The sequence below is a fragment of the Zosterops lateralis genome, assembly GCF_965231275.1.
Source record: "Zosterops lateralis genome assembly, chromosome: 22".
NCBI classification, from domain to species: Eukaryota; Metazoa; Chordata; class Aves; order Passeriformes; family Zosteropidae; genus Zosterops; species Zosterops lateralis.
This window is the reverse complement of record NC_139782.1, coordinates 7,809,495-7,835,897: the sequence shown is the minus strand read 5'-3', so window position 1 is coordinate 7,835,897 and position 26,403 is coordinate 7,809,495. Positions and strand designations below refer to the sequence as shown.

The 26,403-nt window shown below is 44.2% G+C and overlaps 1 protein-coding gene across 1 annotated transcript in view; it reads right to left on the bottom strand.

Annotated features, from left to right (window-relative positions):
* The window catches only part of PEX14 (peroxisomal biogenesis factor 14), a 68,801-nt gene that overhangs the window by 40,749 nt on the left and 1,649 nt on the right, over positions 1-26,403 (bottom strand). The window contains exon 2 of the mRNA XM_083876603.1: positions 23,939-23,986. Within this exon, the coding sequence (XP_083732729.1) occupies positions 23,939-23,986 (48 nt within the window). The remainder of the gene's footprint in view (positions 1-23,938; positions 23,987-26,403) is intronic.

The window sequence follows — 26,403 nt, the reverse complement described above, 5'->3', positions numbered from 1 at the left end:
GCAAGATTAATGGGAACAAAGGCGAGGAAGAAACACACTTTGAGACATATCTGAGATGAAGAACCTGGAACTAAAAGAATATAGAATAGCAGCCAAAAAAAAAAAAAAAAAAAAAAAAAAAAAAAAAAAAAAAAAAAAGAGGGGGAAAAAAAGCAAACAAACAAATATATAAAAAAAAGTTAAAAAATATATAAAAAAGGGAAAATCCTAGGTCCTCAGAACTTGGACTATGAGTGACACCTGAGGCACCCACATGAAGGGTGAGGAAAATGGGGCCATGAGGGACCTGTCATGGGGCTCCCACAGCCTGGAAAACGAGGTTCAGGGGGGACGTTTCTGCTCTCTACAACTCTCAGTCAGAATGTTGTAGCCAGGTGGGATTTGGGCTCTTCTCCCAGAAAAAAAAGCGACAGGAAAAGAGGACATAGTCTTAAGCTGCATGTGGGGTGATTCAGGTTGGACACCAGGAAGAATTTATTCACGTTGGAAGGGGCTGCCCAGAGAGGCGGCGGACGGAGTTCCCGCGCCTGAAGGCGCTGAGGGAAAGCCCGGACGCGGCACTCAGCGCTCCGGTCTGGCTGACGGGGCAGTGCTGGGTCACGAGCTGCACTCCGCGGTCCCGGAGGTCTTTCCAAGCCGAGGTGGTGCGGGCGAGGCCCCCCGGCCTCCGGGACTCCCTCATGGCTCCCGGGGCTCCTCACGGTCCCCTCACGGCTCCCGGGGCTCCCTCACGGCCCCCGGGTCCCCTCACGGCCCCCGGGTCCCCTCATGGCCCCCTAACGGCCCCCGGGTCCCCTCACGGCCCCCGGGTCCCCTCACGGCTCCGCGGACCCCGCGCGCCCCCTGGCGGCGCAGCCCCCGCCCCGCTCCCGCCGTCAGAGCCCCAAATTAAGTGTTTTCACTCAGTGGAAATGAAATGTTTTGCAAGATGAAACAGAAAGAAAATTGAGGTTTTAGGTAATTACTAGTTGGCATTTACATATCACAGGCTGGTTCAACACCTATTCATTTTCCTCTTTTATTTTCAATTTTTTAAAATTGCTCATTAAAACGAACACATGACAGGGACGGGGGGAAAAAAATTGCTCTTCCTCTTTTTCCTGAGGACTACAAAATCCAGATCTACTTTAAATACATTTATCTATAATTATCACATACAAAAAAGCCTTGCTTAATTTACATGAATAGGGTGACCAAAAAAAAAAATTAAAAAAAAATTATAAAAGCCATAAAATAAAAAAAAAACCCCGGTGTGTGAGCTGTCAGTGTGTTGTGCCTGCGGAGCGCCGGGGCCAGGCTGGAGCGCTGGAGCAGCTGAGATCCCCGGTGTTCTGCCACCCCGCTCCCATCTCAGCTGGCACACGGCGCTCTCCCTGCCTTCCTTCCTCCCCTACAAAACGCTTTCCCCTCGTCTCCTCTGCTTATTCCCACTACAAAGAAGTGACTCCACGCAGCCCCTGCTTTCAACTTCTTTGTTCCAGGAGCTACTCCACACTTCCTCCAGCTGCTCCTGAAGGCGTGACCTTTCCACCTCCTTCATTCACAGAGAATAAGCCTTTCCTCACATAACCTCAGCACTTCCAGGGATGCTGCTCTGCAGCTCCAATCACACTTTGCAGGCTCCCGGCTCGGTGTGTTCTCCACTCAGATTGCCTTTGTTCAATTAAATACATCTATCCCCTGAAAAGCCCTTAATTTTCCTGCACCCCTCAGATTTTTTAAAATTTTAACCTTGTGAAAGTCTCGTTTAACCCCACAAGGCATTTTGGGATACAATTTGTATTAAAAATGCTATATAAAATAAAGTTTTATTGTATCATATGTTAAGGACATAAAACATCCCAGATAGAAGTGTACAGGAGTTGACATGATAGACTAATATATTTTAAGGTCTATTGTGTAAATATGTATTTAGGGAATTCTAAAGCATGGTATTATTGACCCAAGTCTCTCTTAAAACACATTGATATATGGGGAAAAAACCCTTATGAAAAGTAGCAACATCATCTGTGTAGTAGTCACCTTTCAAAGTGAATTATCTGTCATCTTCAGTTTTTTATAATTCGATTGAGAACACAGTGGACATCTTGACAAAATTCCTGTCTTTTTAGGAATAGTAATTCCTGTCTTTTTTAGAGGAATAATATTCAAGCTAAACTTACATGCATAAATCTAAAAAGAACCAGAAACTTTTACATGTACATTAAAAGAAACGTACAATAACTATTTTTATTTGCAGAGAAAATGTGCTAGATGTGTATTTTTTTTTATTTCAGAAATACACCTTCAAATGAGACTTCATAACATCAGGCTTAACACAATAAAAACTGTTACAGGGAAGTGATAAATGCTGGAAAAACATAAGAAATATGAGCAGAAGAGCAAACTAAATGTATTAAACTGATAATGCAGCCATAATAAATTTAACCAGTGAGCAGCATGAACCTTTTTTTTCTAGAGTTCAAACATTTTAAATTTCATTGAAGAGAAATCATCTCACTTTCAGAGGGAAAATAAACTTTTAAAAAATCCCCTTTTTGTAGTTCTGCCTCAGCTGAAGTTGCGAGCTCCGTGTAATCCCCAGAAGCACCAAAGAAGGAATTGCAGCGAGATGAGCAGGGTGGGGGCGCGGGGGGATTTCTCCTGCAATCCAACTGGCAGTGAATTATTTGAAGTTCTGTTTACACGAGAACGGCAGCGCTGAGCGCCGGGACCCCCGAGGCTGAGCCAGGGAATAACCAGAGAGCTCTGTCTCACTCCAGAGGGGAGGGAGCTGCTCCCCTCCCGGCAGAGCCCTGACAAGGTCACCAAACCCATCCCACGGGACCCAAGAGAGATGCCAGACAGAAGGTCAAAGCTTAGGAAAGACAATCAGCTTCTTATAACTTTCCACGACGGTACCCGATTTCCACAACTTGCTTCCCCTTCTTACAGGAGGAAGCTTAGGGATCACTGGGGCTGGGCTGGAAAATTAATTTAAGCTCAATCACTCCAAAGGAATGTAGCAGCCTGGTGTCTGAGATGCTCACTACAGCAGGACTAGGACTGGTCCCTGGCTCCACAACTGAAAAAAATCCATGCTCGAGGTTCCAGGGGAGCAGATGACAGCACCTCCAACTCTCACCTTCCTCACTCCTCTCTCTATCCCTGTTGCTGTTACTGCAGAGCTCAAATACAGCAGCTTTCAAAAGAAATCCCTTTTACCCTGCTCCCTTCACATGTGTAGAATGTAAAAACCAATGAAGCTGTAATTTATTACGTTTTCATTCTCTTAACTGCAGGGCAGACAAGGACTGCAGGATGTTCATTCACATGTTAGGGAGCTGGAGAATGATGCCAGGATAGAAGTCTGTGTCACACCTAACAATTGTGCCTGAGTACTTGAAATCACTATTGAATGGGAGACTCCAGAAGGCTGAATCCAGCAGAGATGCACTACAACAGGAGCACTGTTCACACTTATTCAGATCCTTCTAATTCGAGTCAAGGGACTGGACAAAACCAGTAATATAATGGTTTAGATTTAGTCCAAGAGGATCGAAAGTAGAACCCATCTGCAGAAGAAGCTATAAAGATGTTTTAGACTGAAAAGACTCAAATGACAAAAAAAAAAAACAACAACAACAAAAAAAAAAAAAACAGCAGCTTCTTATTCTTCAAACCTCCTGTTTCAAGAACCCAAATTTACAGAATTTTTAAATCATAGGAAATGCAGATTAGAGAATGAATGTTTTCCTTTCAGCAATAAAGCCCCAAACAATTAGGGCTGAAGTCAGGGGGCTGAGATTACGTTAGGACAAGGAGGATCTGAATGACAGAATAAATATAGGAGATACTGGAGGAAACTATCTGGATCACCAGAATCTAAGAAACAAAAGGATTCATGTTAAAAACATTAAAGAAGCTGGAGATTGTGACAGGTGCACAATAAATCATGCAAACCACAGCAGTTGGGAAGAAACAGCAAAAGGAAAAAAACTTAAAACACTGGAAGACCTTTTTGTAAATTTATTATTTTACTTAGAGCTCTTTGGGACCAGAATGGTCTTTTTCCTCTGCATTTGTACAGTGCCTGCTGCTGGTCTGGAACTGGCCTCCTCGACATTTATTACAACACAAATAATAATAAAGACTGAGCAGACCATGCACTTTGTTCCTGCTGTTAATTGCCCCATTAAGGGAAAAACGAAGTAAGGGGCAAGAATCCTGATTGGCCAGGGCTGCCCCGTCTGTGGGGACTGCAAGTGGAATAATTTTATAGATTCAAAAGCAGCTGCGTCCCTTGTCTTTGTCCAGTTCTCAGCAGAACAGAGCTCACATCCCTCAATTCCTCCTGCAAATCTAGCAACTTGCATGACCAGCCTCAAAAGCAACTGAGTTTCCTTGTCGGTTCTTAGGTTGCTTCCTCTGTAACAGAGGTGAAACACAGTAAAATGGCAAACATGAGGAACATTTCCACGGTAACTGTCCAGACCATAAATATTCTGCAAACAATGGGCTCACTTCATTTTCCCCTGAGGTCAATCTAGCATTGTTCATGGATGTTACATTCGCTGCTTAAAGAAACAAAGCATATAAGTGTCAGGACAAATCCAGGATGCTGCTCAACCTATACAGCACTGTGCATACCAAAAAACTGCACGTACCAAAAAATCCAGTGCACTGATCACCTACTCTTCTTTCTCCAAACACCTGAGTAAGATCCCACCATACTAAACTGAGTTAAAACATCCAAGAGAATTAGTTCTACAGAGAATTAAACTGATGCCTGTGTGCTTGTCCCAAATTCCTACACAGAAATTTAGGTCCAAAAACAGGAAGGCCTGAAAAATCAGAGACGGTTCAAAACAGCACTTCTACTGGGTTTTATTTTTCCTAAACCTTGGCACAGCCAGCACATGTCAGGGACTATTATAATTATGCTCTTTATGTGCTGAAAAATTAATAAACAATTACTCACTTCAGGAAAAAAAAAGAAAGCAGCCATTTCCTTGACAAATGCTGCAGAAAGCATCAACAATCTCTCTGAAATCTGGGTCCACAGCAGGGAATTAACACCCAGGGAAGAACGGCCGCTGCTGCTACAGACTGGAACGACTGGAAACCCGAGGCTGTAATGCAGTTTTCTCAGGAGTCTGCACCTGATCCAAAGGAGCTACAGAGCATTTTTATATCTTTGCAACAGAAAAAAAGTACATTTAGTCTTTAATGCTGCTTTGCCTCAAGTACAGGACGGTCAATCGATTTCCATCAAGCCACAAAATCCAAAATTTGGTGTTTGAAGTGCACTAGTTTCAACCCCTCTAGGGCCAAAAAGGGCTTCCTTCGTGGCTGGAAAACCTCTGCTGTGGTAGGAAGTCAAGCTCACCTTCCCAGGAAACCATGAGAAAGATAAAAAATACACAGTTTCCTGAACAAATGAATGAGACAGCAAACATCTGGGACCTTGATAAATTCTCACAGAAATTTATTTAGAGCCTAAATTTTGACTAAAATCTGCCATTCAGTTAAGTTCTTTCCTAAAATACTGGCAAGTACTACATTAACTTCCTTGAGAATCCATAGGGAACTCTGGCACACTTGCACTGAAAGGCTTCCAATACTCTTTAAAAAATTAAATAAGCTAAATAAATCCCACATATCCCTTTCTAAGCAGACCCACACTACAGTCCTCTCCCATCAATGGTAACCCAATTCAAATGCCTTACAGCTCTGTCTGAGAACTAGTGGAGAGATCAACGCTTTTTATCTTAAGGATTATGGATCACTCCCTGGGTGACTAACACACCCAGCAGCCCATTAGAACCACCACAAAGGGCAGCTGCTCCTCCTCCCACCCCTCTGACTTGAGAAAGCAGCATATAAAACTTCACCCCTTCACGTTGCAGTTCTTCGCCTGCCTTGTTTCATACTCTAAACACACTAAGATTTATTAGCCTTTACAGTAAAAACAAATAAAATGATGATGAAGTAAAAACACAGTGATGTAAGGGCTGCAGCTAGCACCGTTTATCTGTGGAAATCCAATTAGTGCTCAAGTGGCAGAGATACCTGGAAAAGTGCTCACAATCGAATCAAAAAAAGATACAAAAACATTAACCTGATGGCTAAAAACTCCACATTTAAACATTTAAAGTAATAAGAGTGCTTTTATTGAGTATTTTCTATATTTCATTAGGTTCCAAATTGACGAGGAACCCCAGAGATGCATTTCCTGGGCTTTTGGATCCTTAGACCAAATGCTTGACTTTGCTGTCAGTGTTGCAAAACACAAAGAGCGTTTCTTGCTAAAACAGCAAACTTCTTTCTGCAGCAGAAACTACAGCAACAACTGCACATCCAGGAAATGCTGGAAAGCCTATGAGGATATTCTTTGATCTGAGACATTCATTCTGTACTCACCACGATGGGAACAGAAATGCTGTTGCTGTTGTTGTTTGAATTATTTCTGCACGTAAGAATGTCTGGATTTACCTGTAGAGCTGTGCTTTACCAGAAACTCTTCTCCCAAAGCCATCGCCCCTTGGCTGGGAAAGGGACCACACTGATGAGATGGATGCTGGAAAGACAAGTACCCACTGCACACCTTGACAGGCTCAGAAAAGGAGATGGGAACGGAATAAATAGATTAGTCAAGCCCCCAGCAGCAGGGCCCTCAGATTAGGTCTGATTACAAGACTTACAGAAAAAGCACACAGCACAACGTCCCTGCTGTGCCCTCTGAATACTGTGACTCTGCTGCTTTCTGCCAGCATTAAATTCACTTACATTTATTAAAAGAGGAATCAGGAGAGAGTCACTGTCAATGAACAGAAAAGCAAACTTCTGAGTAACAAGCTCTCTAAAAGCACAGAATAGGAGACAATAATATTTCACAATTTGGGGAACATCTAATAGAACCTTCCCCACAGGTTTGCTTATGGCAGAACATTGCACTTGCCCCCAGTACCCATTTCAGTGCACTGCTCTCAGGCTGTACAGAGCAGTTGAATATACACATCCAGAACAGACTGCATTAAATGCAAAATTTAAGGCATTAAAATTCCATTCCAAGGTGAATTAACTAAGTTAAAAGAAGCAAACTTCCTCGAATTATCCAGAAAAATAGGTTTTATTTTGCATTTTTCCATTTTTAAAAGTCTGAAGGCTTTATCACCTTTGCAGGGATATTTCATGACAGAACACTGTAATGATTTTTACTTCATGCTAATCCTTAACTTTCTTTCTTTGTAAAATGAATCCACTGCTCAGAAATAAATTTAAAACTTAAGAATATCATATGAACAACTTGGGCTGTACTGGGTACCAGAAAAATAGTTATTTCCTGACTTTACTGTTTCCCTGAGCTGCTGCTCCAACTCAAATGTTCTGAACAGACTGGCCATATTTGTGGTATTCCCTTTCTGCAGAGAATATTCATGAATTAGCTTTCACAGGCCACAGAGTGCAACTTGTCTTTAGGGAAAATTTCTACATCTCTTTAACTTTTGTGCTTGGTATGTAGCAAATTACAAAGAAGAATATGATACTCAGAATTTGAATGCTGAAATATAAAATGTTTAACGTAGAAAATTGAAGGAAAAAAAATTCTGTACCAAACAGATCCAACACAGCAACATTCAGATTCCCCTCCTCTCCATTCCCTGTAACCAAGAGGGATGAGAACGAGGTGAAAATCAGTGGTGAGAGACCTCCTGCTCTTGTCTGGAGTATAAAGAGTCCTGGTTTATTATTCTGCATTTGCATGTGGCAGCAAATGTGTAAATGTTTTAATAATACAAAAATCCCAATAGAGTGGAGGAGGAGGATATGAAATAAAGAAATACAAGGACATTTACTTTCTTGAGAGTGAAACAGAAAGGAAAAGAGAGAAGGAAGATGACATGATAAGGGACAAGGCAAGCCTTTCTGGGGTATATCTGGAAAAACCTAAAGAGAAATCATTAGGAAGCCCATAGTGCATCTACAGTGATACAGCGTGGATCAATTCATTTAACACTGCCCTGTACATTTACAGAAAAGTACTTTTGATATAATAAAGGCTCATAAACACACAGAAATTGGGTTAGACCTGTTTCAAATTCCTGCCAAACAATGGTTCAGAAAAATGAAGCTCTATTTTAATTAGCTCGACTCAAGAGTGATTTGATAACAGCAGATGCTGTCTGGATGCTTTCAGCTTGATGGGCTCCACATACATGAACTTAAGAGTGGCTTTGATGCAATTAGGTATCTCTCTCTCCTTTAACATGTGTTAAGCTGAACCAATGGCTTGTGTCTATTTAACATCTTGAACTAGAAGGATATTGACACTCCTCGTCATTCTTCTCCAAAAGAGAGGAGCTGAAGTGAAGAGAAGCAGCTTATTTGGGGCTCACCTACAGTTCCAGCAACTTCAGGACAGAGAGGAACAGGCACCAGTTCACTGCTCACAATGTAATATTAAGATCTTAACATTAGGTCTGTTTCTACCACAAACCACATTTCCTGGCACGTCATATTTACAGGCTTGGTTTGTCCCAGTCAAAAAACCTGCCCTGTCAATTGCTGCTTCAACTCATGTCATTTTCTGTAAAAACAAGAGGGATTCAATAACAATTCCATACATCCCTTGCAGTCATACATTCCCAGAAGATACTCCATAGACTCACTGCTCCATTAGAGTGGCTTCCATGCAGTCATGGTCCACTTCCTTTTAGAGACAACTTCTATCCCTGATAATATTTGTTGCATTGCCATCTTAGAGGCCCCTTTGCCTTTCTGAAGGGATGTACCTACCTCACTCTGCAGCCAGAAAGCACAGGCATTTGCTAAAGGACACATGCAACATAGGAGCTGCTTTAATGCATCAGGGACAAGGCTAATAGGAGGTCTTGATTTGTTAATTATCTGTCACTTTGTCACAGCTGGGCTGCAAGGAGTGGGTGAGGGGGAATCTTTCTGCTTGGTTCTTTCTCTAAATGCTGAATTAGGCTGTCAAAACCTTCATCCCACCACAAGACGCTGTGAAAAGAAGAGCCAGACTATCCTTTTCTTCCTCCTTTTCCCAGCAGGATATGCTGCTTCAGATGTCCTACCCTCCCACCATGACTGCAGAAATGTATACTGCATATAGAAAATGACCTTCACACCATCACACCATGCCCCATTTAGTCAAGGGACATTAGCAGACCTGAGCAGGATAAATCAGAGAGGAAATCCCAGTGCCAGGGGAGCACACGGGAGGCATTTATTTCGTAAGGAGCCCTAAAATTGCTACCTGCTTGAATCAGCAATTTCCAAGCAGGGTTTTGGAAGGCAGAAGGCCTGGCCCCTGTGAGAGAAGACAGATTGATATATGTGGAGTAACAGAGATAAAAAGGTGGAGTGGTGTCAAGATTCCCTTTCTTCTTACATCTCTGCCCCACGTAATCCTCTAAGTAGGGGGAAAAGTTCAGGCTGTGAAATGGGATAATGCGTGGAATACCCCCATGGAGACAAAGCTAAAAAAGCAGAAAGCAGGTTGTGATACAGCAGCAGAATTTACCACAAATGCTTATACCTCCTAAATCCAGCTAAACATGGCTGTTAAGCCATGAGAGATCCAGGGAGATCCCCACCCACTCCTCTGCTTTCCCTGCAGGCCACGTCCAGAGCATCCCATCGCTCGAGTCCTTTCCTCAGCAGGATTATGAAAAATCCCCCGCAGGAGCTTCCCACATCCAAGAGACACACCCCTTCCTACCACCAGCGACGCTGCGCCCTTTCAGGTGTGGGAGGCTTGAGGTTTATTCCCTGTACACAGGGGCACTGCCTGCTCCAGGTGGGAAAACAGAGGGCATTCACTTCTGCCTTTGTACAGGTGATAAGAGCTACAAACTCACCAGAACTGGATGAAATTACCATGAACATTCCTCATTTCAACATTTCAACAGTTAAAAAAAGGTGTCTTAAATTAACATTTGTATATTTCACACTTAGGACAGCCAGGGAACACCTACATATGGTCAGCACACAAGCCAAATTCTCAGAACAGTTTTCTTCTGTGTACCATCTTCTCCTATAGCTGGAAAACCTCATGCTTTTCATCTTTTGATCAAAAATCCTTAGAACTATCATTTCATTTTATGGTGCAATCCACCCATCACTATACAGCACACCAGCTGAAAGATGACCTACAGCTTCCTTGACTGATCATTTAGTCCTGAGCACTAAAACTAATGATACATTTTGCACAGACAGTCCTACCTTCCCCAGATCAGGTCTATTGAGAAATCCACTGGGGACAAAATAACTGTCCCTGTTTCATCAGGTGAAGTTAATAGATCCATTTTGGGCAATATTTCCAGAACTTAACTCCAGAAAATATAAATTTGCTAAAGCACTGCTTCTCAAAATTTATGCAAGCTTGACGCCCTTTTTCACTCATTTATTGTGGTGGCTCATCCCACATTCCTCAGCTGAGATGGCATCAAGTTCCTTCAGGAAAATAAGAGTTACTGAAGTAAATGCTACCTCTTCAAACTAGGAGGAACAGAGCCCCAAACAGCAATTACCAGTAGAAAGCTGTTTACTGGTGAGTGACTTTGTGACTTCCTTTGAAGCCTTTGCATCCCTTTGGAGTTCTAACCTAAGTCTGAGAAATTCGGCTTTAAGGAACTTAACTATAAAGAGACATAGCTCTGGTGATGACAGTGTGGTGACACAGCACTGCTCCCCACCCTACACCTACAGAAGAGCTCAGGAACAGCTTCCCAGCAGGTCCTGGTGGCACCAGCCCCTGTGCCCCACAGTGATAGAGGCTCCTGGGTGCTGGGGTGATGCTGGAGATAAAACCCAGCAGCATCGATAATACAACCAATGCAGCAGTCAGCATTAATTATCCAAAACTACTATAGGGCAAGGCCCGTGTCTCTTAAAACATCTGTCTCTCAATCTTCTGGTCTTTAATAAAATCACCCTCCCAGCCATAGGGTGTAACTAGAATTGTACATACACATGTGCATGCAAAAACATAAATGCATAACGAGAGATTCAGGTCCTCATTAAAAAATGGAATAAATAAGAATTCACTAAGGAATTCTGCCTGGGTCTGATTTCCAGATCTGGTTTTACTGCATTCTTGCCCACAGCCTGAAGAGCTCTGGGTGCCTCCCTATCCCTCTCCAGCTGCACCATCCTCTTCAAATTCAGACTTCTTGCACCTATAATTACTAGGTGCTCTGTGCCAGGCTCCTTTAATTAACCAACCCAACTCTTCTCCCTTTGGGATCAGACTAAGCTCTTTTTTATTAGATCCATCATTAGCTCCATCAGTATCTAGGCCTAAACACGATACCTTATACCACTCCACGAGTGGGGCTGTAGGGTGCAAATGACCTCCAAAGCACTTGCCTGCAGGAGAGGCAAGAAAAGCAAGGCTATGAACTCGGGAAAAGTGGCAAGAGGGGTGGATACAGCACCTTCCAAATTTAAGTACATCAGCAAAAACGACACAGCTCAAAATCTTCAGGAAAATGCATTGTGTGAGGGGACCTTGGTGTTCCTGTTAGGTGCTTCTGCAGCACTGAAGGTGGTTCAATCCAAAGATCACAGGAGCAAGAACAGAATAAATCCCCTTATTTGTCATTACACTGGAGCCAACCTTCTGATTTTCAGGGCTTCAAGAAAGAGCCAAGCATTCCTGGAGTGCACTGCTTCCCCAAGCCTCACTCTCTCCAACTGACAGTCTTATCAACCTCCATTCTCTGAAGCTGTTCCACCTAATTTCTAGACAAACGGCAGCCCACACAAAAAAACCCAAATGTCAAAGTGCACCCTGGCCTTGTGTGGACCCCAAATGTCCTGTACAGAAGTGCTCCTGCACGTGGCAGGGACAGAACAGGGAGGTGGAAAGCAGAGGAGCTGGAAATGCCCTGGGATTTCTTGGGACAGGCGGTCACTGCAGCTGCACAGCCTGACTTCCCCAGAGAGTTCTCTCAAGGAGAAGCCAGCCATCGATCTCAGGACACACAACTTCCAGGACCGTTCCTTATCTCAGAACAGCTTCTGCCACGAATTCCTGAATGCGCTTTAATGTTTAAATTATTAAATGCATTAATGTATTTACATTATTCAAGTCGTATGTGCATTTTTCTAAGATAATTTATGTATAAGAGCTTGAATGTCCATGACTGTTAATGTCTACAACCCTTCCTGTTCATTATTGATTCTGGAAGGAAAAAAAAAAAAAAGGCAGTGTTTTAATGCCTTATTTTTAATGTATTAAGAGTCTGAATAAGTGCATTCTCTTTTTTCTTTTGTAATTTCATAATTTAAGTAGTGCATTTATTAAACTGACACAGTATGAATTGTGGTGAAGTCTGGCACAGGTCCATGCTGCCAACGCAGGCCAACCGACCATCACGCTACTCTGCAAATCAAGCACAAGCTCAGCTCCTCTTACTCCAGCTTCTACTCCCTACCTGAAATCAGAAGGGACACAGACTATAAAGTCTTTTTAAAACACATTTTCTTTGCTATTTACATGGCTTTTTCTCTGTCATCTCCATTTTAAGTTGGTGAATTTTTTTTATGTTATTGATGAACCGTCTGAATGCAAACCTGATTTTTCAATGAGTTTTGTCACACATACTATAGTTAAAAAATGTCTACAGTACCTTTTAATCCCTGTAGTTCCCAAGCTCTTAAGAAATCTAAACTGAATATAATTTTGCTGTTTCTACACCACAGTTGTCAGATCATAAATCCAAAAATTAGCTCACAGGTTAATGCTCACAGGCAAATTACATACAGAAATCAGGTCATCTCCACTGCTGAACCACAGTCGCTTCCAGAGCAGAATGCAGAGCTATTCAGCAGTAGCTGCCCATCCTGTGTGGCATTTTGGGACACGAGTGTTATAAGAGGCAACAGAAACTGTGAAGAAAAAAGTCAGCTAACAAACAACAGAGCCACCTCCGCTCCCTCCATCCACACTTAAATGGTGTGTATGGACATGCACTTTATATATAAATTATGTGTAAATGCCTTGGATGTTTATGGCCAGAAACACTACTTCCAAAGTCCAGTTTTTACTGCCACACAAATCCACTGCCAGCTGAGCCTACACAGAGCAACAGTGACACCCGATGGCTTCCAGCTTAACCTTGGGACACAATTCCCTGGGAGGAGAATCCAAGGGTTCCATTCCCTCTGTCGACGTGGTGGCCCCAACTCCAATCACCTATCAGAGCAACTCATCAAGGAGCTGAGCTGCAGAGAGATAAAACTTGCTGTACGTAGGCACTGCATGTAATTAAGAGTGTGCATAAGTTTCACAGTACATTCTGCATAATTACAGCCCTGCTTGGCACCGCTGCCAGTGCGAGCATGAACACACACGCACACACATAATGTATGCACAATATTGTGCATATGGACTTGGGAAAAGACAGGGAACAGTGAAAGTTGCTGGCTGTTGTTTTAAGAGCTGACTCTGCCATTTCTAAGGTTAAGTTTGTGTTTTTTTGCTACTCATTACCATTCTTTAACTGTTACAATTTATATCAGCATATAATGTTAAATAATTACAGGGAGCGGAGCTCACTCTAGCGAGGATATAAATGCGCTGTGGGATTCTACAGATTTAAACAAATAACACTCACAGCAGGGGGTGAGCAGATGAATTAGCATTAATATCCTGCCTGGGAGATCCCAGTGCAGTGTTATGGCTTAAATACAGATCTTTTCTGTAACAGTCAATATGACAGCTACTACCAATAGAGCCCAGCACATCCACCAGTCAATATACAGCTGCAGCTGAAAGAATGCCCTCGTAATAATCCATACAGCAGCCAGTTAAAATAAATAACTTCCCTTTAACAGTCTATATCACAGCCAACTGCATTATAACCTTCCCTTTTAAGGTCTATACAATAGTCAGCTAAATGGAAAAACTGGCATCCCTCTTGGCAGCTTCAGAGGGAAGTCAGGCACCGAACGGGTGAGAGACTGAACTCCCCTTTCATCTCCTGGGGATGAGGGGTGTCCCTCCGTGTCCTGGTGGGGAATCCTCCTCTGCTGCTACCACAGCCTGCAGTGAGAGGACACTTTAGCCTCCAAAGCTTCACTTCACTATCTTTCACAAACAAGTGCATTTACTTTAAAACAATAAAGACCAAAACCTATTTTTTTCCTGCCAGGAATAAGGACTCGCACCACAGCTGGCCAGCAGTAGCCAGCACACAGATGTGTGTTTCCTCAGAGTAAAGGCAACGTGCTTTTTCTAGCACTTTTACCACTAGAGAGATATCCCATCTCAGCCTAAAAGCAGAACCCAAGGCTCTCTGTTTTAAATCAGTAGCTGCTTTTTCACTCTCTAACAAGAAGCAACAGGCTGAGGTAGGCTGAGAGTCTGCCTCCCTTGGACTAGAGCACAGCCCTTCATTGTGCAACAGCAATTGCAACAGACCAGAATATAAATCATGACAGACATGGTTACAAAGCACCCAAATCTGAGAACTGAACTGGAGGAAAACCCATGGCCATGACAAATTCTGTCACAAGGCCATTTTACACTTAGGGTCAGATCCTGTTCTCACAGGGATAATTTTATCGTGGGACCCCTCTGCTGGGAGGGAGTGGCTGGAAATTCGCACTTCAAATTAACTGACCTGCAAAACAAACCTGCAGAACTTCAACGAATTACAGCAATACTTCTTGAGGCAAATTAAGAAGTAAAACACCAAAAAAGGTCATAAAGCACTTAATACTGAGCTTGGAGTTTACAAACTACTGTACAAGCAGTAATAAATCTCTAGAAAATTAAATGTGTAGCTATTTTTGTATTTTCTGTACTGCTACAAGATTTTACCAATAGAGAATTCTGGCACTAAAATACTACATTTGCTACCTTCCTTTAAATGAAAGGAGATAGATGACAATTTTGTTAGAAATAGAAATGATAAAGCAGGAATTGCATTTATTTTTTAGAACTCCACAAATTCAAAGCATCTGACTGTTTCCTTTTTAAGAAATCTGTCCCTTTGGGTATATATTAAAAAACATAAACATAAACCAGGGACCTACAATCCCACCAGATGTTTGGCACCTGGGGCCTTTTCAAGTAATTGATTAAGAAAGGGTTTTTTTTTTTTCAGGTAACAGGAAAAAATTGTGTCCAAAACTTTCACATTTTCAATGCTGTCATTCTACTTCAGATTTGAAGGGAAGGCTGCAGCAACAAACTCATTCCAGCTTACAGCCTCCCAAATTAAAAATAAATACATACCACCCCTACTCCAGAAGTCATGGTTTGAAGCTTTGACCATATTTTGTAAAATGACAGTTATTAAAAACAACAAACATGCATCACTGTGAGTCATCTGGTTTCCAACTTGTGAGTCAAAAGGGGCTGATTCCACACAAACTGAAACCTGGCTCTCCGAGGACTCGCATGTTTAACGATTTGTATCTCTGCACCACAGCTTCAGAACAGGATGTGGAAGAAAAGAATGAAAAGGAGGGAGAAAGGGGAGGGGAGGGGAAGAGAAAAAACACTTTTTACTGGTCCCAGTGTCACTGCAAATAAAGACCACGTCAAGATTTAAACCATAATAATGGAAAGGCTATAAGGTCCCTGCTATAATGTTTCCTCTGATATTCCCTTTCATAAATGTTCTCTTTATGCTGCATGCTTGGCAATAATACATGTAACGTTTGTGAGCCAGCCCCGCTGGGGAGGCTGCAGCAGATGAAGCCTCACACAACACACATTAGAATCCAGGCAGTTCATTTACCAGTCCCCCAACTTTCCTTAGCTCACCCATCATCTTCGGGAGAATGCAACAAACCTGAGGAGACAAGTCAACCTCCAGATATGTTTAGCTGGAAACAGATCTGTCTGTGCCAATGCATGGACATGCAGCTCCCTCCTCCTCCAGTACAACACCTTTCTGCATTCCCAGCTCCTGCAAGCAAGAGCAGGACCCCCAAACCCACCCACAGCCGTGCCAAGGGGGTCGGTGCCACCCCCAAACCCACCCACAGCCGTGCCAAGGGGTCAGTGCCACCCCCAAACCCACCCACAGCCGTGCCAAGGGGGTCAGGGCCACCCCCAAACCCACCCACAGCCGTGCCAAGGGGTCAGTGCCACCCCCAAACCCACCCACAGCCGTGCCAAGGGGGTCGGTGCCACCCCCAAACCCACCCACAGCCGTGCCAAGGGGTCAGTGCCACCCCCAAACCCACCCACAGCTGTGCCAAGGGGGTCGGTGCCACCCCCAAACCCACCCACAGCCGTGCCAAGGGGTCAGTGCCACCCCCAAACCCACCCACAGCCGTGCCAAGGGGGTCGGTGCCACCCCCAAACCCACCCACAGCCATGCCAAGGGGGTCAGGGCCACCCCCAAACCCACCCACAGCCGTGCCAAGGGGGTCAGTCCCACCTGAGCTTCCTCTTGGCACTCAGAGGGAAGGACCCATTGCCCTCAGGGAGCTCAGCTCTGCCCTCCAGAAGGAATGGCCTTCAGTAGCCCCAGGCACCTGCAGGCCTGGCAGGGGAAGCCTGGACACAGCATCATCTCCATGAGAATTTAGTCTGGAAGCCCATGGGGCACCAGGACTGAATTTCCCAAGGGACCTGACACTGCTACTGGGTGTTTGGCAGCTGATTGTTAGACTGGAAACTGAGCCCATCTTCACGGAATTGTGGCAACCTGAGTTGAGAAAAGGGTTTTCAAAAATCCAGAGTTGGGGGGTCAGGGGCAGGCTCATCTCAGCCATGTCTGTAATTCTCAATCACTGCACAGAAAGTATTTATATCCTGTTGGCAGCATGTGCAACCAATGCGACTCCCTGTGTCAGAGCTGTCAATTATGGGCTTGACTTATGAGGAAAGATTAAATGAGCTAAATATGTAGAGCTTGGCTAAGAGACCAGGATGGGGGTGGGGGGAAGGAGAAATGATGTGATAACTGTCTGCAAACATCTGAAGGGTGCAGATGCTTAAGGAGGAAAGGAAACACTTAGGATCGCACACAAAACAAACAGAAGCAAGCTGGAAGACACAGGAAATTCTCACTGTAGAGCTGGGAATCTCCATTCCAGCAAGATGTCCTCTACTGTTGAACTGTATCCATCATTTGGGCCATTCAGATGCTTGACAAAACACCAGAACACTGACAGCAGAGGAGAATTCTGCTCTAACCAGAAGATAAAACAAGTAATGTAAAGAAGTGGTGCATATTGCAGTGCCCCCTCTTGCTTCTCTCCAGCTGTAAAATCATTTTTCTAAAAAGCAATGCGTCTTTTCTTTGCTATTTTTCCACACTGACACTTGTCATAGTGTGTTACAGGCTCACAGCTGGGAAGAGAGCACAGTTTGTACAATGTAACAGAGAGAGGTGCTGTGTAAACATGAACACAAAACAAATAAAAGATCTCCAAGATTGTTAGGCTGTTTGGAAGGATTTACAATGTAAGTGACATATGGAGAAATACAGGAAATATGAAAAGCAGTGAAAATTCCTTCTTAAGTAGGATGGTCAGGGACTCCAAATCCAAGATTTATACCAACTCTCAACTTCCTAGTTTGGCAAATCTTGGTTCTGAATGTGCTGGCATCAGAAGAATCTGAAGAATGTATTCCTGTGTGCTGTAGAGAAAGTTCTTTCAGGTTCTTGAATATTCTGCCTTTTGTGCCCCTGCTACCTGACTTTTAATGTGATGAACATATCTGAGGCACAACAAAGATGCCACAGATGTTTTTGAATGGCTTGATCTCCCAGGTAAAAGTAGGAGATGAAGGCCAAGAAAGAAGGAGAAAGGCAAGAAACGAGGGAAGTTAACCCACGTAGGCAGCTATAATCTTATGTGGATCCAGGCAGTAACAATGCCAGGCAGTGCCTGGGCAAAAGGAGCCCAACTCTCCAGTGGTGTTAGAGGCAGGAGAGGAATTAAAAATCTCTAGCAACATTTTTCAGAGTAGGAATTTAATACTGTGGAGTCAAGAGGCACTCCAAAGAGCAAGTTCCTGCACAAAGTTATTTCAAGAAGCTAAAAAGGCAGTCAGTCACTCTGGTGAAGTTCTTCAGCTGGTCCCTCCTCTCCTCGAGCACAGAGAACTGTGGGCAGTTGCTGCCCTCTACAAGCTGCTCTGCACATAGCAAAGCTCCACATCTGGAGCAGGGATGATGCCTCTATCCCCCCGGATCCCATAACCAGTGTCAGAGCAGGTTCTCTCTGCTGTGCCCCCATGCCAACAGCACACAGCAAAGTGCTCCCAATCCTCCTGAGCAAAGCTGGACATGACCTGTAAAATATGTTTGTAGGTGTAGCATGTGCAGACCCTGAAATCAACACATGAACACAAAAAAATTGGTTTTTTCAAGGGGAAAAGATCAAGTATTAAGTATTTCCTAACTGTGTACCAGTGTGTTTTTCCGGCGTCTCAAAGCACTGTGAACTTCCATTTTACCTTCAGTGAGAGAAGACTTGGGATCTCTGGAAGTCAAATCATTCCTAACATTATAGAAGACTCTGACCTAACTCCCTGTACTTTAACTACCTTGCGTGTTTGTAAAGATCAACTTGGAGTATTACAACTACTTTAAAACCATTTTAAAAGTCTTCTGACCAGTGACATTCGTTTGTCTGAAAAGCAAGTAAGAATTGCTTTCAGAGCTCTCCTCTGCACAAGGGCACAAAAAAGATTTTAAACTACTAACTCATGCCCCGTCAGTGACAAAGACTGTCCCTGTCCTGGTTGTGCTGCCTCAACCACCACTCTGAAATGTCATTTAACCTGTCAGCTCTTGGGGACAGCCAGAGCCACCAGTAAATCTTGTACATGCTGATTTGGTCTTAAACCTGCTTTGGCCTGTGACTACTCCAAGTTTCTAGCTCTTATAAATGAATATATTAATTATAATAATTAATATATAATATTAATCTATAATGCTGTAATACAAGTTATATCCCAAGCTATTACAGTCTACCCTCTTTTAAATTTGAGATTTAAAGGAATTCCAAACTTTTCCACTGACCTCAAATGAGCAGTTTAACCTGGTATGACAGTGTTTCCTTAACTATGCTCAGTGAGTCAATTTGCATCTGTGTGCTTGGCACACGTTAATATATTTGTCTAAACCAACAGAGTAAAAGGAATCGACAGATTAAGCGAGTGCACTTTGCATGAACAACGAAAGAAGTCGATGAACACCCAGAAGAAAGAGAGAAAAACAGGCAAAACCCAATAATCTTGAACTTATCAGAAGGTCAAACACAAGAGAGCTCAGCTCAGTCAATCACAGAGCTCTCTCTGCAGCAAACCAAAGGTTATTGTGCGTGGCAGTCACACACCTCTGGCTCCCTGCTCGTGGCCCAATCCACCCAAAATCAGCACAGGAACTGCCCTTCAGAGCCTGCTGGAATTATTGGCCAGCACTGGGAGGCCACAGCAGCACCTGCAGGACCTCCCCAAACCATCACAGGTGGAGCTCAGGTCTCTCCCTCTCCTGCTGCCAGTTGTAAATTACCCTGACTAATGTTTCCCTGGGGGCTGTGAGTTAGTTGCCTCCTGACTCTGTCAGTAGGAACTGTCTGGAAATCCCCTCTGGATAGATTTACTTTTAGAGAATTCAGTCAGTGTACGCCACCACTAGGAACAAACCCATGGTGGCAGATGGAAAATTTGTACAGCAAACAGGTATAAATCTTGTCTTGAACAATAAAGGGTGGGAAAATGGAAAAGAGAAGTGTGATGGGGAGTGTCCCTCCAGCACACCCCAGTCCCTCACATCATTTCTGGGAAAAAAAAGTTCTTCTTAAAAAAAAAACAAACCCAGACAAAAAACATCATAATCTTCTACAACTCTAGACTCAGACCTTTGAAATGTAAAAGAAAGGATAAGGATATTACAAGGTATCCTTTGTGTTCCAGAAAACAATGTGATTTTATTTTCAATAAAAATTGTTAATTTCATTTCAAACAGGGATTTCACTTCCTTTTAAGAAAAACTTAAAAATATTCTCATGTATCTCATTTTCTGTAGGGTTTGACAGGGCAGAAAGAGCATCTACCCCTTCATAAGAAGAGGGACTTGGATTCTCAATTTGCCCAATGATTTGTTTATTAAAAAGCAGACTCTGAGTACTCATAACTGACATGAACCCCGACAAGCTCTCTCAAATCCTGTGACACAGATCTGTAGCCTCTCCTCATTCCCACTCATGGTTTTGTTCAAATGGTAAAGATAACAGTATTTGTTAGAATCAGTCTCCACCAACTTCTAATTACACCAGTTCGAGCTCAAAGTAAAATCTCAATTGCAAAGCTCCTTTCTCAGAAACCTAAATGAATTTTTCTGTAGTCACACTCTACTTGAGAGGAAGCTTAACAGAACAGATAAGGTGTAAAATGAGACAACAAACCAGAAAGGATTTAATAATTCTACTGTCTGTCACTCACTGCAGTGTACCCTGTGATGTTTGCACAAAAAGGGGAGTTAAAAGTGTTCTGGCCATTACCCTGACCCTTAAATATTTGAAAATCAATTTAACAAAGGGTGGGGAAAAGCCACGAGGGCTCCAGCACATTCCAACAAACTCTACACTAATTGCTATAGAGGCAGCAGTAATTCTTGTTAACTTGTACCTTTCGACAGCCTGTAAAAAATGGAATAAAATGTCCACATTTCAGTGTTAACAGCTCTCATCTGCAGCAAGAAACAGAAAGAAACAGAACATGCTAAAAAAAAAAAAAAAAAAAAAAAAAAGAAGAAAAATTAAATAATCTGCAAAAGAATCCTGATCCAGGAATTTTGTAACTTAGTGAGAGTGTTTTACATTTACAACCAACACTTTCATATTTACAACTAGTACTTCTTCCAGATACCAAGCAGCAGGTAGGGAATGAGTTTTCTGTTTCATGACAGAAAAAAACCCCAAACAAACCAGCAGCACTTGGAAAGGCCTCACTGACAACTCTCCTTCCTTAGGTTCTCCCTACAGCCCAGGTTCCTGTTGGAGGCTCTTCAGGCACAACCTTCAGAGCTCTAATTTAGGCTGCAGCAGATGGGGCATGAAGCAAAGGCCAACAGCAAAAACATTCAAGCTCTGGAAAACACCTCAAAAGCATCACAGGATGGTTAAAAAGCTACAAGACTCTGCTAGGGAGAAACAGAACAAGCTAAACAGATGATTTAAATACATTCTGGAGAGATATTAGACCAAGGAAACAGATTCCTGGCATAAAGGGGATTTTTCCACTGGTTTAACCTCACTGAAAGAGAGTTTGTCCTCTGCAGTTACATCCTTTGCACATCCCAGGACTTTGCTTTGAGCGGCTGTAAAAAGACAAACCTATTCCAATTCCACAAGTGTTCAGAGGCTTATCAGAGGTGGCTGCTCCAAGCAGCAGGGGATGCAGCAGTGCTCACTGATAAGCTGGACTCAAGGAGAAGCTGATCCCGGCGCTGACGATGACAAACGTGGCTGTAAACAGCAGCAGAGCGAGATGCTGACACTCTGTGAACACAAGGTTACACTTCCCACTCTGGAGCTACACGGCGGATTTTAATGGGCCACGACCGACAGCCAGGGAAATGAGTGTCCCCTCTGCTGCAGAATTATGGCTGTCCCCAGCCCTCCCACACACACACAGCACTGCCACTGCTCTAACACACTGACCTCCTGCTGGGGAGGGCTCCTCACTGGGACAGGGTCTTGTAAGGACACTGGGTAACTCAAGGGATTAATGGTGTGGATGTGGAGTCTGTTAGCTCCAGTTTGGTGGCTCGAAATGTCAAAGGTGGGTGGGGAAAGAGCACTTTGAGTTTGTGGGGCTGCATTCTGAAAGCCTCAGTAAGGCCATAAACCATTGCAAGATGCCCTGGAAGACCCAAATGCAGGATACAATATGATGTGTCAGACTGTGTCTGCTAGAGGATCTTGTAGAACACTGAAGTCTTTGTGCAGACAGCAAGGAATCCTGGCTCCTCCTGGGTTCCTGATGAAAGCAGCAGGCTGTGGCAGGGTGCAGGGCAGGCAGCAGACAGTGTCCCCACGCACAGGGCAAGGTGCTGCATTTAGCACCTTCCAGGATAGTGTCCATTAAATCCAACACAAAAACAGCTTGAGACCATAATGACTTCTGCTGATACAATGCAAGGTGTTTTAATGCTATTGCCTTCTCATTCTTGTGTGCTGGTGTGATGCAAACAGGCCTGTCCTGTGAAGCACCGAATCCTTCCCCTCACCAGTAAAGTCAGAAGGGCGAGGGGGTGCAGAGCAGGACAATTCCCCCGAGCACACACACACACACACACAGCCCCCCGCAGAGCTGCCTGCTGGATCCGTGCCAGGGCTCGCCGGGGTTTCCGTAAACACTTTTATGACACGGCCCCATGTGCCTGGAGTCTGCTTTATGGGCCAGGATCTCCTGCCTGTGTGCAAGGCAGCCTGCACGATCCTGGCCACAGGGAAGCCACAGCAGGATGGTGGAAGTCGGGTCATCTGGCTCACAGACCTGAACTGCTCTTTTAATAAGGCATCTACAGAGGAGCAGATGGAAGCAATAATGGCTCCTAAACAAACGTGAACTCCTAAACAAATGTGACAAAGACCATAAGAGTTTATTATTTTTAAAAAGTTAATGAAAAAAACAAGAAGGAAACCTCCACTTTTCAGAGGACTCTAATTAGCTCACATGCTAGACTCACCATCGTGAGAGAAGTTTATGTTGGAGTTCTTTAAGTGTATAAATAATTTTATTTTATGTAGTAAGAATATCCACCCCAACAGAAAGATATACAACTGCTATACAAACTCTGAGCAATTCTGCAGTCACATATACAGTAATTAATTAATTATATCCAAGGTAATGTTAGAATCTGCCTTGAGAAGGAACAAGCTGTGATGATCTGCTGCCCTGATCATTCCAAAGAAGGGACAACCAACTCCTCCAAAAACAAACCACCAAATCCACCACGGAGCCCTTGGTGTCAATAACAACTTCAGGTAATCTCATGTACAGATGGCCATGCAATTAAGGGAGGGCACAATGTCACTAGAAAGAGACACTGCCACTGCAACAGAATTCACAAACAGCCTTTTCATGAGATGCATTATACTGACTTTCCTCCAGTCACAGCCTGTACTCACATCTCTCTTTTTTAGAAATCATCTCCTGGGTTCTCTAGGTCAGAGTCACTAGGTAAAAATACTGTGATGTGGCCAGTGCCACAAGTACTTGAGTCTTCTCCCTGCAAACAGCTATGATCAACAAATGAAAGCTGCAGAAGAAATCTGAGATTTATATATTTAGGATGAAAGCACTGGCTAAGAATTTTGTCAAGGTTTTGGCTGACTTACAGATGACTGAAGAGGAAGGAAGGAAAAAAACCCCAAGGTTGTAAAAAAACCATATACTGCAGCTCCAGGAGTAGTGGCTCACTTCCCACTCTGCATCACCATAAAAGAGCAAACTAAACAGGGTTCTCTTCGTTATCCTCATACACAAAAAATCCCAGGGCCCTTTCCAAAATGCTTCTAGAGTAAAAACACAGGATTACATGCACTGCCAGCTGACAAACATTTCTAAGCTCACTCTGAATGTAAGGACAGCTTGAATGAGGTCTCTGAGCAGCAGAGGGGGGTTTGTAAGAGCACAGCACTGGGAATCTGTTACCCAGGGATTTCCTCAGACTCTTTCCTGAAGAGGCTCTGAACAGAGCACAGCTCAGGACAGTGCCCGGGTGAGCCCTGGCTAACCCCAGGCTCACCCCAGGCTCAGGGAGGTTGTGGCCACAGGTCAGAATTCAGAGCTGTGAACAGCACGGCCACCTGCGGCAGTTCACACCTTCTCCACAAAGCGCCAGATCCCCAGAAAAGCAAAACAAAGGCTGAAAAACGATGCGGCAAAGAGAACAACCGGCGTGTTATCACCAAGAAATCCTCTGCTGCTTCTCGAGGAACTTACCAGCGGCTCCCGAGACGCGGCGTTCTCGGTCGCAGGGCAGGAACCAGCCTGTGGAGCAGAAAAAGAGTGAGCTCACATTGCCACCCGATGGACACCAACAGAAACACCATCTGCAAGGCTCCCGCCAGCAGCATTTTAGGCAGGAACATTGGTCTGGGCTATCGGCAGCAGTTCTGTAGAGGACTGAAGACAAAAAGGTCAGAACCATGGAAAAAAGTGTTATTTCCTCATTTAAAACAAGGGAATTACCAGAATCCACAGAACTGATTGTAGGGAGTTAGCAGTGAGAGCCAGCAAGAGTCCTGAAGGTGGAACGAGAGTAGTGGCCACCCAAACATAAAATTTTAAATACTTCTCCCATTTCCAGGATCCAGTAATGATTTACCTAAACCTGACAAACTGTCAGCAGCACCAGGACCATCCTTGCTTCCCACACACAATTAAGAGATGAACTTTTGTCCTCCAACTCTATTCCTCATTTTTATGCATATACTAAAGTATCTCAATATTTATTTTTCCCGTTTGAAAAATACACAAAAACAATATAGATAAAATAAGTGTTTACCACAAGAGGGTGCCAGAAACTCAAATATACTGCAACTCCTCTGATTCCAGACAAGGATGATCACTGGACCCTGCCAGACCTCACAGGTGGGCAGGGATTCTCTGGGGTCACTTGCCAGAACCTCTGGGGGGGAGGAAGGAAGGAAGGACCCACCACTGAATTCGTATCCTCAGGAAATTCCCAGAGCAAAGTATTTAGAATTAAAGAAACACTGACAGCCAGGACAAATCTGAAATGGGTTATCCTGTTCACAGGCTACACCATCGCCTTGCTCTTCTCTTTCATATAATATAAAAAAAGAATAATAGAGAGACAGGATCTTTTCTTTTGCTTATTTTTAGTACAGGCCATTGCTAAAGGCCCAAGGAACATGATTTCTAAACAAAACAAAGTATTTTAAAATCTGGTAGAAATATTTATTGCCTTTAGAACATAATTCTATCTACGTAAATGATTTCATTTGAGCTGCAGTACTCCCCTCTCTCCACACTGCTTGAGGCAATATATTAATTCATGAGAATGAGAAAATTAAACTAAGAAAAACAGATAATAAGCCATAAGACATCTGACACTCCCTTTTCAGCATCTAAATTAACTTGATTTGTAATAGAAAACATGATGGGGCCCAAACATAAACATGTTAAGCGAGGCAGTGCCACTACTCACAGCCTCATATTGAAAGCTTGGCAATAAATAAACAAACATCACCAGCGGCAGAAAGCAAATATTTTTATTAAATTCTCTAAACGTTTAGAGTGCAATGGGGACAACTTTCTACAAGCATTGATAACACTGTCAAAACTGCAATGGTTGTGTAACAGGAGCAGTGTTTGCCTTCTGTGGGACTTGTTAAGATATTTTTATTGGTTTGTTTAATTCCAAAACCATCCCCTTGAAAAGTCACCTGCTGTACTAAATATCCTTTAATCACATCCCCCTTTTCCAGGCAAAGCCTGGAATTCCATCCAAGCCCCCAGAATCTGAGAGCACTGAACACTTCTCCGGGGTCTGGCTGAGGAATGTGCATCAGAGTGAGACCCATGGGAGATGGTAAACAGCCACAGAACCACAGAGTGGTTTGGGCTGAAGGTTAAACATCATCTCATTCCAACCCCCTGCCGTGGGCTGGGACACCTTCTACAAGATGGGGACACCTGTCCCCAGGAGGCACAGCCAGGCTGGGGCAGCAGGAGCGGCCTCTGCACCCCCTGAGCAGCACAGGAGGGGAAGGAGGAGGGTCCTGGGGCACAGAGCAGCTCCTGGGTGTGTCAGGGCTGAGGGGAGTGCCTGTCCTGGAGCTGGAGCCTCTGACCACTGCCCTGTCCTGGAGCCTCTGACCACTGCCCTGTCCTGGAGCCCCCTGACCACTGCCCTGTCCTGGAGCCTCTGACCACTGCCCTGTCCTGGAGCTGGGCTGGGGCCCCCTGACCAGTGCCCTGCCCCAGAGAGTCCTGACCAGTGCCCTGCCCTGGAGCTGGGCTGGAGGGTCCTCACCAGTGCCCTGTCCCAGTAGTTGGGCTGGAAGCTCTTGACCACTGCCCTGTTCTGGAGCTGGGCTGGAGCCTCTGACCAGTGCCCTGTCCTGGAGTCCCCTGACCAGTGCCCTGTCCTGGAGTCCCCTGACCAGTGCCCTGTCCTGGAGCCTCTGACCAGTGCCCTGTCCTGGAGCCCCCTGACCAGTGCCCTGTCCTGGAGCCTCTGACCAGTGCCCTGTCCTGGAGTCCCCTGACCAGTGCCCTGTCCTGGAGCCTCTGACCAGTGCCCTGTCCAGCAGCTGGGCTGGGGCCCCCTGACCACTGCCCTGCCCCAGAGGGTCCTGCCCACTGCCCTGTCCAGCAGCCAGGCTGGAGGCTCCTCACACACCTGACACAGGGCAGACACCAAAAGGGGTGTCAGTGAC